Source organism: Schistocerca nitens, chromosome 8 (assembly GCF_023898315.1).
Source record: "Schistocerca nitens isolate TAMUIC-IGC-003100 chromosome 8, iqSchNite1.1, whole genome shotgun sequence".
NCBI lineage: Eukaryota > Metazoa > Arthropoda > Insecta > Orthoptera > Acrididae > Schistocerca > Schistocerca nitens.
This window is the reverse complement of record NC_064621.1, coordinates 385446405-385461098: the sequence shown is the minus strand read 5'-3', so window position 1 is coordinate 385461098 and position 14694 is coordinate 385446405. Positions and strand designations below refer to the sequence as shown.

At 37.9% G+C, this 14694-nt stretch overlaps 1 protein-coding gene across 1 annotated transcript in view; it reads right to left on the bottom strand.

Annotated features, from left to right (window-relative positions):
* The window catches only part of LOC126198917 (ubiquitin-like protein 7), a 67372-nt gene that overhangs the window by 15472 nt on the left and 37206 nt on the right, over nt 1-14694 (bottom strand). The window contains exons 5-6 of the mRNA XM_049935544.1: nt 12762-12930; nt 8346-8445 (exon numbers count right to left, since the gene is read on the bottom strand). Coding sequence (XP_049791501.1) covers nt 8346-8445; nt 12762-12930 — 269 coding nt within the window. The remainder of the gene's footprint in view (nt 1-8345; nt 8446-12761; nt 12931-14694) is intronic.

The window sequence follows — 14694 nt, the reverse complement described above, 5'->3', positions numbered from 1 at the left end:
ATTGCACATTATTTTGTTCCAGTATTTGTTGTACTTGTTGTTTCATGTTTTCTAATTCTGACTGGGGTATCCTGTTATTTTTTATTATTACACGGATCTCATCAGCTAGTCGTTGTTCTGTTAAAAATTTTAATTCCGGGTATCTGGTAATAAATGTTGTGTATACTTGTGATCTGTATCCAGTTGTGTTGGTTCCTAGGTTTGTTGCTTGGTAATAACAGAACATGAGGTGTCAATTAACATCTGACCATCTCATCCTCTGTCTTTGTTTTCCTTCTAGGGTGGTTGCAGGAAGCATATCCTGCAAAACACCTCTATTTTGATTTAAATCATTTTCCAGTTGGCTAGCAGTGTCATTACCATTGTGTGCGGGCATAGGGTTCAAGCGTCGTCCCCGACCATGACGGCGCTTGTCCGAGGCTTCTTTAGTTCTGTCCTGAACCAAGTAATCACACTAAAAGGGGGGTTAGCCCTATTAGTGGTTTGTTCTTTTCGTCGCCTTTTACGACTGGCAGAACATACCGGAGGCCTATTCTTTTCCCGGGCCTGTTTATTATTTTGCATCTGTGTGCACGCGCGTTTTTGCCAAATACATAATTCTCTGAAGAAATGTATTTTAATTCAGTACACATGTTCCACATTACAGTGAGAGGTTGCAGTTATGACATACGGAACATGCAAAGAATGAAACTAAACTGTATGTGACAAGTTAAAACTATTTATTCAACAGACCTTGATTTGACAAATGATGTTTGCCTTTCATATGTAGTGGATCGGCAGTTAAGCTATAATAAAAGATCTTTTCCCACACCAACTCAAAGCTTCAATGTATCACAAGCCTCCCTCCTTTTACTTCCAAGTTCTGCAGAGATGCTCTAATAACTCTGTTACAAGACACAAGATGTAATCGGGTTTTTTGTTTACCCACAGCCTCTGGGTCATTACAGAGAATTGATTACTTTACTTTATCTGTGACAATTTATGTGACAAGTTAAAACTAGGCACTGAATGGGGATTTGAACCCAGTTACCTCCTTTTTGTGAGCAATGTGCTACCATTTATGTCATAAGAGGAAGAGCTTGTGACAAATTCATGCTTTGAGTTAGTGTTGGCAATGTGTTTAGGTGGCACTATTGGTAGTGCATTGCTTACAGAAGGGAGGGACATGGGTTCAAATTCCAGTCCAGCTCGAAGTTTTAACTTTTCACTTACAACCATTACAACAAATAATTCCTGTAATTTTTACCTGTTTCATCATTATTCTCTTCAGTTTTTAAGCCTCAAATATATTCAAACTGTGAAGGTTTTGCAGTTCCACAAATGTTATGAAGATATGTCTTCCTTAATAATTCTTATCTTCACTATTGTTCTCAACCTTTCAATATTTTCTGGAGCTGGAGGGATAATTGTATAGTAACTTGTTCATTTTACACCTAGTGTGTAGACAGTAAACTTGTCATGAAAACATTATAATGTTTATTTGATGGCCCCTGGCTTGGCACCGATTGGGATAGCTGCCTTTCTTGAAACATAATTTCATATTTATTTCAAGATTTTGACTGATTAACTTTCTAGCTATTAAACTTCTCACCAACTGTAACAGCTCACAAGATAAAAGAGTTATCTCATTTCAGCTCAAATCCTCATCTCTCTCTTCTCTTTGACTGTTTTGCCGCACAGCATAAGTCCTTGGGATAAATGCCAACAATATCTAAGGCCCCCTGAAGGAACTCATTCTGGAAACAATTGCACTAGTGTCACTAGGTATGCAGGAGAACTTCTGTGACGTTTGGAATGTAGAAGAGTGTTACTGGCAGAAGTGAAGGTGAGGGCAGATCATGAGTTGTGCTTACGTAACTCAGTCAATTGAGCACCTGTCCACTAAAGACAATGTTCACAGGTTTGAGTCCCAGTCCAGTACACTCTTTATCTGCCAGGAAGTTTCAGTAACTAAGGAGTTATTTGTAGTGTTCACTTTACAGTTTGGTGGTCCCTACCAGTCAGTTTCTTAGGTTTACCATAGCACTAACTGGGCTCACCACTCCCGTAACATTTTCGCTCTCCAACAACATGACAAAGTAGACCTGGGAATATAAACTACACCAACATAAAACATTCCTAACATGGCAGTGAAAGACTGTTTCATGGGTGAAAATTTACTCTTTAGATTTATGCACTTTGAAAGTTTATCCAGGGAATCAATTCTGTCCATGAAGAGGAAGTCTGCAAGTTCTGCAAAATACACATCTATGGATAACATCAACTGTACAATGGACTCAGGATGTTTTCCTGGCACCAATTTATTTGTAAGTGGGAGTAGGCAGAACTGATGGTACCACCTCTTCCTAAACTCCCAAGACCCACACAAATATACAGATACATTATCTTGATTATTTTTCTTCTTTTAAATTCAAAGACGCATTTGTATCTTTCTATTGAGTTCCAGCAGCTGAAATAAACTTTGCTGGTTTTGGTGAAGGGTCACCAGTCTCCACACTCATTGATTTGATTATTGTGTCACGTGTTCTCCTCTATGTACTGATAGACTGCCTAAGATGAGTGTTTATTTTTACTTGTTCCATGATTTGAAATCCAAGATTTATCAATAATGTTCGTTCCTATCATAGATATAATCATGAGGCCTCTACGAAAAGGAATAACAGATTATTGATAGAAACAAATGTTGCAGATGAAAGTAAGAAATCCAAAACATTGGGATGAAAATTTAATTTGTGTTATTCACCAAATTATGGCACACTAAGTTATGGTGAAACAGATGAAGCACAATCAAAGTCAACTGATAAATTCAATCACTCAGGAAAAATCATTATCAAATGACTCAGTTGCTGGAGCGCTCACAAACTGGATCCATGTTGCAAGAAACATTTACTGAAAAGTTGGAGACCTTCCACAGAATAACAAATCCCCACTAAAATGTAAAGTAACCATATACAAAACATATTATCTGTTACCATCACTTCTGTGAATTACATCCACACAAGACAATTACATAGACATAAAGTAGGTTTGCCAGGCGAAAATCCTTCAGTTCCACTTTAAAAGTTTGTTTATTATCACTGACAGACTTCAGACGTTGGGGATGCTCAACAAAATGTATGTCAGAGAATGCTACATGCTCTTCTGAACAGTAATTAAGGATTTACTTTAAACACACAAATCATTCTTCTACCATGTATTCACAGAATGGATGCTGTTATTCAAGCATGCAAGGAGATGTAGTACAGTGTCAATGTAAGAATTAAATAGAGACCTGCTTGAGCTCTGTGAATTAACACTACATGTGTGTCTGGATTGTTCTGTTTTGAGCTAAAAATGTTCAGACCACCTTAACTGAGCTATGACAGAACATTATTCTGTATAACCTAAATGGCAGAATGATGTGGGGAATGTCTGCATATATTATTTGCAGTTTCAATAAATTTTAATCAGATAATTGGGAGCATTTCACTGGATCACTCCGTATTTTCAGTATTACTGTATAGCTGTAGTTAGAGGAAATGACCAAAGTTTTTATGTTTTTAAGATTCCACATTTTTCAGTTTATCATAAACATGTTTAGCACTTACCTCTATACACATTTAAATTTCTTGCATTATTGTAGTGATCACATTTTAGTCTTAGTTTCCCTTTATCATCTATTACATATTTTAATGAAATATGGTACAGTGTAAACCATCTGGCAGTAACCAAAAGAAAATTCTTTAACCAATAGGTAGCAATGGTTATTTGCATCAAAACAAGTAATATTATTTTACAAAAATCTTAAGAAATTTCATTTTTGAAAAAGAAGGACTTGTAGTCACATTCCTTTCTCACAACAGATGAATAATCAAACAATAAAGTAGGTCAAAGTTCAATACTCTAGGACAGTGAGTTACAGGATTAAAATTACACTACAAAGTACATTCAGACTTCTTACACTCAACAGTAATCACACTGCACACAGCAGTATCACAACGCCAAATGCTACCTAATGGAGATTATGTTGGACATCTGGGATGAAATCACTCTGGCAGAGCTTACAGGTGGGCGACTTAGACAACTGGCAGAGGCCTTCTGTCACACAGTCACTATGACTGATCACGACAGTGGTGGAGCCTTTGTCTGCAATGAGGATCTGTTTTGAGACCGTGTATAGCTATCCTTTCTTCCGCTGAAAGGTTAGTGTTCTTAGGAAGGGACCGGGGAAATATGGTTAGGTGGGAGGGGGGAAATACCACAGGTGATGGACTGGGAGAGGCAGGTTTCTAAATAACCTCCAATCCCTGCTTAAAGCCTTGGGCCCTTCCCCTGAATCCATTTCCCTCCTCACCCCTATGACACCCTGCACACCCACCTTCTAAATGCTCCTCAAAATGCACAAACCCATCAATTCTGGATGCTCCATTGTAGCTGGTTATTGTAGCTCCTCCGAAAGGATTTTGGCCTTCACTAATGGACACCTCCAACAAACTGCAAGTCATCTTGCCTCCCATGTCAAAGATACCAACCACTTCCTTCACCGACCATCCCGAACCTTTTACTTCCTGGTTCCCTAATGGTCACTGCAGACACCACTTCACTATACACCAACATCACTCATACCCACATCTTGCTGCAATTGTTCATTACCTTTCCAATGTTCTTCAGACTCCAAACGCACCCCCTCATTCCTCATACAAATTGCTACCTTTATTCTAACATGTAGCTCCTTTGAAGGGATGTTACACAAACAAATCCACAGCACAGCCCAGGGCACCAGCAAGGCACTCTTCTATGCCAACCTGTTTAAGGGGCCTCTAGAGGAAACCTTCCTAGCCTCCCAAAAACCCACGCCCCTAGTCTGTGTCAGGTTCACTGATGATATCTTCATGATCTGGACTTAGGGTCATGTCACCCTATCTTCATTCCTTCACAGCCACAACACCTTCTCTCCCAAACACCCCCAATTGTCCCACCAACCCCCAGAGCCAGCTACAAAAGAATGCCCCCTTCGTCACCCAATATCACTCTGGACTGGAACAACTGAACCACATCCTTTGTCAGGGCTTTGATTATCTGCCATCTGCCGTGAAATGAGGGACATCCTACTCGGGATCCTAAAGCAGTATTCCACCACCCACCCAACCTCCACAACGTCCAGAACATATTTGTCCATCACTATACCAATCCCAATCTCTTGACACTGTGATCATATCCCTGTGGAAGACCTGAGCAGGACCTGCACCCAGCACTTCCCAATCCCCTCCTGTCAAAGGTTTACCTTACCATTACAACATATTCTCCACTTCCGAAATTATCCCAGGCTCAATCCACAGTTCCTACAGCCTTCACCAAAAAGTTTCCACCCCCTCTGTTCTATCACCTCCACCCTTTTTACATTCCCCACCGCATTGTGTGCCGCCCTCTGCCAATGCACCTGACCGTTCTTTCCCCTTTCCTGCTCCTATCTTTTTCTGCTCCTCAATCCTTCCCCTCTCACCCTGACACTGCACCTGGCACTCTCGTCAGACCGTGATCAAGTCCCTGCATGCTCTGCCACACAGTGCTCTTCTCTGCCCTCGCCTGTACCCTGCTATTACTCCTACTTCCCCATCCCACTCCAGATTGCTATTCACTTGACAGTCACATTCTGGTCAGAGCTGCTGGTTGTAGTTGTCATGTGTGTATGATGAGGGCTTGCTTGTGTAAATGTATGTTTTCTTTGCTCAAGAATGCTTTGGTCAAAAGTTATGAGGTATAAGCATTGAAATCGAGATTGTGATGCGCTTTTGTAAGCAAATCATAGATCATGTCACATGATCTCGCCAGCCAATGACAGCAGATATTCAGAGCATAAGACCCGTGATGTAGTCAGCCAATAGCACCATCATTGTTCAGTAACTTGACACACAGATAGGAAAAGTTAAAGGTTTAAATTAATATACATAGTACAACTGCAAGAAAAGCTAAGCTTTGACATAAAATATTGGTGTTATTGGTGTGTGTTCCACCTTAAAATACTTCAGACAAATGTGTCCGTAAGATTTCAAATACTGACATAAATGTCTAGCCTTCTGGCCTTGGAATTCTTCTAAGTGGCTGGCCCTCAAAATGTTAAGCTTTAAATGGGAATCAAACACACTGTGACTTAAATTCAAAGCATGTTTGCACAAATAACATAATTCATCTTGTTTAAAATGAAATTTACTCTGAAAGTAACGCTTTTCAAACCAACATTGGTAATATTTTCCTGTGACCTGTTAGAATTTGTTTCAGCAGTTGTGACAGCAGAAAATGGCATTACTGTGTGAGTGTGCAGCTAACATGACATAGGAAGCCCATCTGTTCCTACGTACATAGCATTAAGAGATCTTACGTTGTCACAAACAAAACAAGACATCAGAAGAAACTCCAAAAGCACTGGAATTTCGTAAACCAAACTAAAACGCACAATTCAGCTTAAAATGCACCTTTGTTATGTCCAGATTCACAAAGAAGTAGGCCCCAACATGGTATTAAGCTTTTCAGTATGGTTTGTGGGTTGCAAATTTGCTTGGAGTACCAGTACCATATTATCTCATGTTTGGTTCTTTATTACAGCATAATGCCATGCTTGTGATAAGATAAAAACATGCACTTTAAATTCAGCAAACAGTTGACACTACCCAATAGTGTTTCAAATAAATTGACTGCCACTGTGGAAAAGATCAATAAAAGCCATATTTCTTTAGCAAATTTACAAAAATAACTTCATTGATGTGCAAGGCAATTAATACCTGACTGCCAAAAACCTGGAAATAAAATAAAAACAGAAAACTAAAACTAATAACACACTTTACACTTCCATATTTATGTGAATGTATTGTAATTCACTTGGTAGCTCCTGGCCACAGAAACCCATTTTATTTTGATTTGACATAAGAGCTGTAAACAAAGAGGAAACAGCAAAATCACTAAATGTAAACATGGGTCATGTGGAGACTTCCCCCTCCCCACAACTCAAACTGCTCTGCACATGCGCGAATCTGGCAGCTTGAGCGCACCAGAAAAATTTTTCCAGGTAGCTAGCTAGTAGCTGCATTTCAAGTAGCCTGAAGTGGGAGAAGGTATTGCTCATAGGAGACTCAACTGTGCATGTGCGCATGAGGCCACTGGCAACTGCTCAAATGAACCTAATGTAGACCTTTGTGTCATGCTCATCAGAAACAGTTTGTTGTTATGAAGTATTGCATAGTCTTCATCCCAAAGCCCTTGACATTGTTGTAAACGGTGCATTTCCTTTGCAACTTAAGTTTTATTTTGTTGTTTTTTTCCCTTGTTTATGTTTTATTGTTGCAGAATTATTCTGCAGTCATGGGCTAAAGTAAAATTCTTTGTTAGAGTATCAGTTTTTACCAGTCAAAACTACAAAAATTTAACTGAAAACTAAAACAATGAAAAATTCATGGAACTCTAAAAAATCCTCGAGTTTTTCCCAGTTTTCTCCCAGATGAAAACATTCCTGGTTTTTCCCCGAATACCCGTTTGTACCGGGATGCATACACCCTGCTTTAGGAAGCAAAATTCTCTCATTGTTGCTATGCACATTTTATGAGAAAAATGAAACCCTCGTTCTCATAACATCTTATCTGTCCCTCGTTTCCAATCTTTCTCAACTTACCCCTCTTTCCTGCTTGAGGAAGTAATGGATAAGTCTGAAAGCTAGGAATAGCTTTTTCACTGTTAAATTTCTCTACTGGTTACACAAGAATTTTGTCTCCTGAAGAATGGCCAGCTGTTCTGCTTCTCTGTAATGTGAAAATTAAATCATTCAAAATTTGTCAGTGGATGAACATGATATTTGCACTGAATGAAGTGCCCTCCGCATCCAATAACAATGAAATTGTCCATGTCTAATATTCTCTAATATCACAGTCTCTGACAGCTGGAGCCTGCTAGCTCTAGCTCTAATTGCCAAAGACTGTGGTCATATGCGTGCGAGTTGCATTTGCATGAATGTGTGTGTGTGTATGTTGTCTACTTTTGACAAAGGCATTGGAGGACAAACTTTCCAACAGTCTTTTTGTTGTGCCTTTCTGCAACTCAGTATATCCGCTATATAGTGAGTAGCAACTATCCTTTTCATATATTGTTACAATCCATCCTGGATTTTCCATCATTTGATAGACTGTATAAGCATATTTGATAAAATGGGAAAACACAACAAATGAGAAACGAAATTATAACTATTAGTTACATACACTACAACATTAAGAGGAACCATGTTATTACAATGTATTGGTTCATGGAAAAAAAGCACAAAACAGCATAAACTGCTAATGAAACAAAATTAGTACAGTGATAAATAATTTGTATTTTTCTACCTGTTGCTGATGCTAGGGCAGCAGCTAACTGTGCTGAAGTAATTGCTGAATAAGATTGTTGCCTCGATAAGTCGCTACCTCGGGGTTGAGAATCAGAGGACTGAAACAGATAAAGAATTGAAATTGAAATAATTTCATGAAACACACAAACAACATGCCGTAGTCACATAAAATTACTGGAAATTTAAAAACAAAACCTATTTTGTAAGTTGCAGCTTGTTATTGTAACACAAGGCCTAAGGATGGAATGGCTGCTGAAGGAAACGTGCAAAAACCATTGCGCAAAGAATATAGATATTCAAACTATTATTAAAATATACCCCCTTCTTTAAAAAGCTATACAGATTTAATGATGGAATGTGACTGATAATTTCAACTCAATTTGAACCTGTTGGAGGTGTAGGTACTAAATGTAAGTTTACTGGTATTGTTAATGGCAGAGATGTATTACCTAAAATCATTTCAGATCTCGATTACAGTTAATTACAAAGGAACAGGTGCTTTGAAAATAACCAGGATAATCAACATTTCAATGAAATACATTTTTATCATCGTAATCATCAGGGGAACCTAACACTTCTTCAGTGTGTAGTATATCACACCAAAATACTTCAAATCACAACTAAATATCTGTTTGCAGAAATTCAGACTTTTCTGGTAACACTGTGTAATAAATGAAAGATATTAAACTGATTGTGGGCAGATTTAATGTGATATCTAAGTCTCTTATGCAGAATTTGTATAAATTAGAAAGCAGACGTGAGACATGATTACAAATCTGTAAGGAAATACAACTACATTAATTGATCATCTGTCAAAAAAAATTCCACTTTCATGTTTCCCAACAGAAGAGTGTGTAGCACTATAAAAAATATAACCTTCCAGAAACATAATTTGCTTTCTGTTTTTACTGGAATTAATGATTTCAGTTACAGAGAAAAAGGTCACCTAGTCGTGTCCTATCAACTATTATTAAAAATGCCCCAGTGTTTTGTAATTTGTCCATAGATATCATTAGAAATTGTGACTTAAAAGTTGCATGTCCATGCATGGAATGCATGATCCATTAATTTGGAGATAGGTTAGAAAATTTAGACAGAGAAATGGAAACATTTGAAGTTAGATATAGAGGGAATTAGTGAAGTTTGGTGGCAGGAGAAACGTACAGCTATGCATACACAGAAATGCACGCACACATAGCTGTAGTGGGACTGCTGATTATCAATTAGTGAGAGCAGTTGCCTGGGAAATGGAGGTGAGAAGAGGATAGGGAAGGAGGCACAAGGTGATGAGGGATAGTGTGAGGCAACTCTTGACAGATGATGTGCCCCGTCTTTTATATCAATATCAATATCCCATAATAGATTTGATAATATGAAACTACATCTCACATATGATTAAATCTGATGCACCCAATGAGTTAGAAAATAAATAAAGAAATATTCACAAAACATAGTTTTACTTATATGCCAATAACAAGAGATTGACCCAAGAAAATAAAAGAAAATAAAAAAAAAATCTGAAATACATAAAATGTCTGAAAACTTGAGAACAATCCTGTTGACAAAAACAACCAGTATACATGTCACTGATTAATAATGTTCAAAACAGAGACATGTTAAAAATAGCTGTTCAACTTTGATGCCATCTGTTAACACTATTTGTTTACAAAATTTCATGTTAACTCATGTTAATGTGTTTATTGAGTTATTTTCACAAATTCTATATTTTTTAAAAATTGATCAGCATAATTTAAGTTTAATAAACAGGTTTTGGTTGTTTGGGTGAAGTATAACCACCTCAAACTGGCCGGTACAACCAATTCCTAGCAGTTAGGACTTAAATATGGTAGTTCTCATTTTCTCAGTATGATATGCTATTGTGATGGCATGAAACCTGCATTGCTGAATGCATAATTCTTTAACTGCATCTTGAGCTGGCACTTCAAGAAGTCTGAGAAGGTCCCGAATCCTGTAGCAGAGAAACTTTTCTGCTTTGAAACTCTCATTATTTTCTCGCTTCATGTGGAGAAAATGGTATTTTCTCTTTGTGATGAACACATCTCCAGTATTGCAGAACTATGCTTCTTAGAGCCCATTATGATCACTCGGCTATTATAAAACAATAGTATGGTATTGGCAAGCTGTAATAGGTCTTCTTTGACCAGGTATACAGTAAACCACTGTTGTGTTCAAGTTGTGTTACAATAGAAGGGATGTTCTTATGGAAATTGGGGACATGTTGGCCACAAATATTGCAGCCATTTTTATTTTGTTCTGGGAATATTCGCCAGAATACACTTCCCAGCATGGCTATTTCTGTATAAGAAGAGTATGAGGTAGAGGCAGAGAATGTATTGGGGAGTATTCGGGCACGTGTTTCATAAACCTTCACATTTACCTCGACTGCAGTACGGTGCCAAAGCTACTCTGCATGAAGCAAGAGACATAATTCCCCTTCACCAGCCTAACAACCAAACAAACCTAAGTTACACAGCGATTACTAAAGCCACAATTTTACATCGCACTCATCTTAACAATGACAGAGAACCATATCTAGATATCTGTGAGAATTCTGTAAAGAATAAAAAAATCTGTGCCCATGATTCCAGGAGGTGTCAACTGTGTCCCCCACCCCCCATTGTTGATGCCTATGATTTGGAAAAGCACAAATATGAAAAGGATAGATTACTACTCAGCACATACAGGCGGCACTAAGTTGCAGACAGGCACAATAAAAGAGTCTTCTAAACATTTAAGTTTCCAAGCAAAAAAGCCCTCCTTCCGAAATGTCACACACACACACACACACACACACACACACACACACACACACACACACACACACGTGCGCACGCAGAGAGAGAGAGAGAGAGAGAGAGAGAGAGAGAGAGAGAGCCTCTGGGCACTACTGCATGGGAGACAGTGGCCATGTGTGAGTGAGTTGTGTTTTTAGGAAAGTGTGTGAGTGAGTGTGACTGTGTGTGTGTGTGTGTGTTCTGTTTCAGAAGAAGGCTTTGTCCAACAGCTTAATATTTTAGCAGTATTTTTCATTGTGCCTATCTGCAACTCAATGCCTCCTCTATGTGGTGAGTAGCAATCTATCCTTCCCATATCACTGTTATTCTATACAGGACTTTCCATTGTATGATTGGAAAAGTATTCATTTTTCCAAGGAATCATCCTGCCATTTGCCTTTGCCTTAATGGATTCAGGGAAGCAGTGGACTGAACTGTAATCTGACAACTCTCTGGATGAGGGCTCATGTGATGTACAGAATTTTACTTTACAAAATAATTTTAAAAATCTGTCTTGAAATTGAAACAGCAAAGAATTTTCAGAAGTAGTTAGATATCATCAAATACCAGCTTAACAAATGAAAATAATCAGAAATTTAGAAAAGAACACTGTGCTAACACATTTTTAGTTTATTCAAGTGTAGAAGAGGTTTCCGAATACACCAAAAAACGTTTTTCTCCCTCCAATTGTTTTGATCTATCAGTTGCTTAAAATAACGGCATGTTCCACAAAAATGCCAAACACAGCAAAAATGTCCAACAATGTAAGAAAATAAAAACAATGACTACATTATGGACAAAAACAGCAGATGAAATATTATGTTTGAATTATTCCAGCAGATAACAATAAAAGCAAAGCTGACTCACGTCTACGTGAAAACATTTACACACTTTCAATTAGTGTGTGGCAAACTGACACTGACAATAAGACATTCTTCCTGCTTTATGTCAAGGTGTCTAACACTCCTTTGTGCACATCAAACAATCCTCACAACTTCATTAAGAAACTGTGCTCTTTGGTATTCTATTTGGTATTACCCATACCAGTGCTTTCAAGACTGCTGCAGCGTACTCGGAAAATGTCTATGCTGGTTACACAAGTGTTTAAAGATTAATTTGTTTTTCAAAATTACTGTTGATATTTTAAGCACAGAACTGCTTTGAGATATCACAAGCACATTTCACATATGCTCCTGTCCCATGCACACACTCGCAATTAGAAAAAGTGAAGCTCTGGGATTTGATGAAGTGCAGATAGACAAGAAATTCCCAGTGGCATAATATTAATAACGCACCACAGATGAAAGTAGTACCTGCGAGTCGTGTGTCCCATGTGTATCACAGCCATCACTGACTCGATGGAGTGACTCTGAGCTGCCTGAGCTCGGAACTGATGAGTCTGGTGTGACGCTTGAGTCAGAGAAATGACGAGTATTTGTGCCCTGTACCTGAGAGGCACCTAGTTCCTGACCAACATCATCACCATCTTCACTATCACTGCTTCCATGCTGAAGCCAGTAGTAGTAATCCGAAGAATTCAATAAATGGGAGGAGTCCACATCCTCATCTTCGCTGAGCTCGTCGAGTGAGTAGTATGAGTACTCCGAAGTACTCAGTACCTGAGAAGAATCCATTTCGTCATCATCGCTGAGCCCGTCGAGAGAGTACGAATACCCAGAGCTCGAGCCAGGTAGATCTGTAGGATGAGAACTGGTCGCTGCTTCCTCCTGTACAGCAGCTGCAATATGGCCAGCTGCTTCCGCAAGTGCCGGATGAGCTTCTGCAATTCTGATGAAACAATAGACAAATTATTACATCTTAAAAGCTTTTTTTCATGTACACTCAATAAAAAACATTCTACTATAATTACTGCTATTACAGTTCAACTGCAATAACAACTCTACATCCATCTCACACATCTGGCCCCATTAAAAAAATAATAATAATAATAATAATTTACCATATTTACCCGATTACAAGCGTAAGTTTTTTCCCAAATTTGTCATTCGAAAAATACAGGGTCATCTTATATTCACAGCTTAAACTGTTGCTGCTGAGGTTAACATTTGTAAGAGGTTGTCTTGCAGATGAAGCTTCTGATATTGAGGTTACATGCAGTGTTATTTTGAAAATTTTGGAAGGGCAGGACCAAGCAAATGATACTCATGTTTGGACAGGTGCAAAATTTCCTGATACTCTGAAGTACTCGAAACAGTGTCGTTGCTGCTTGAACAGTCACTTCACATTTCACTCACGTGGCACTAGAGCAAGTGAATGTGAGAAACTATGAACAAGTCAATACAACAATCTGTTGCTGTACTTATTTGAAAATTTTTCGAAACACAGAAGGAAACAGCACTAACTTCTTTCCTCTTACAAAGTGTTGTTATATCTGAACAGGTTTGCAGTAAAAGTTCTCACAAATGTATAAATACAGTGTGCAAACATTCAAAAGTGGAAATGTTGTCCTTCGAAAAACATTACTTGATTATGAAGCCAGATCAATATTTTATTTGATTATGAGAGACTGTAATGAACTACTAACTGGGTCACAATTGAGAAATTTGGTCCTTTTCATGTACTGGAATACAGGTAAAAATGTTACCAACTTTTAATCAGCTTTAGAACATGATGGTGACATTCAGATGAAATACAAAGGAAAATTAATTCAGAATGAAATGTCTAACAAATGAAGTAAAATGTATTAAACTGACTGTAATTGTTGCTGTGAGACTACATTAAAGTGGTGAGACCATTGTGGAAATAATACTAACAGATGTTGGTAAATCATGGGACGAGCAAAAGTTTGGAAATAAGAGTGAATTGTGAATGCCATATTTTATTTAGGTTTTAGTTGCTATTGTTGGAATTCATTTCTGCGGAAGATGGTAAAAGTCAGGATGCAGTCAGTAGCATACTTATGTGTTTCATGCTGCAACCTTGTCAATGCTCAACATGATACTGATTGGAACAAAACGGGGTACGTCAGCTGTTGGTTTAATGCAGTCAGTGAGAGGGTGGCAGGCAGATAACGTTTGGAAGCAAGAGACACTGTAACATTCAGATAGGAGTGAAATCTGATATGTATTTGGATAAAAGCAGCTGTGCTCTCAGGTCTCATGGTACCTACAACCTCAGAAATTACAAAATATGCAACAGAAACAGCCAAATATTTGTGACAACAGAGATATAAATTTCACAGGTGTGCTATTAGGATGACTATAATTAAAAATAATGATACCATAGACAACATGGTAAGTAAGTGAAGAAAGTAAAAAAGAAAATGGCCTACAAATTAATGTAAACCATTTCTTTTCATTTCTTTTATTTCTTCTTGTACTATCAAAATGTAGACAATCAACAAATGACAAATTCAGAATAGGTATAATTTTAACATTTTAAGTGTATACTTTACGTCAATAAACAGTTTGTAATTTTGATTATTCAGAATATGTTAAAAATAAATTTTTCTAAGGAGGATCTTAAAAAAAAGGGGGGGCGGTGGGGGTTGTCTTACAATAAGGGTCATCTTATAATCGGGTAAAAACGGTA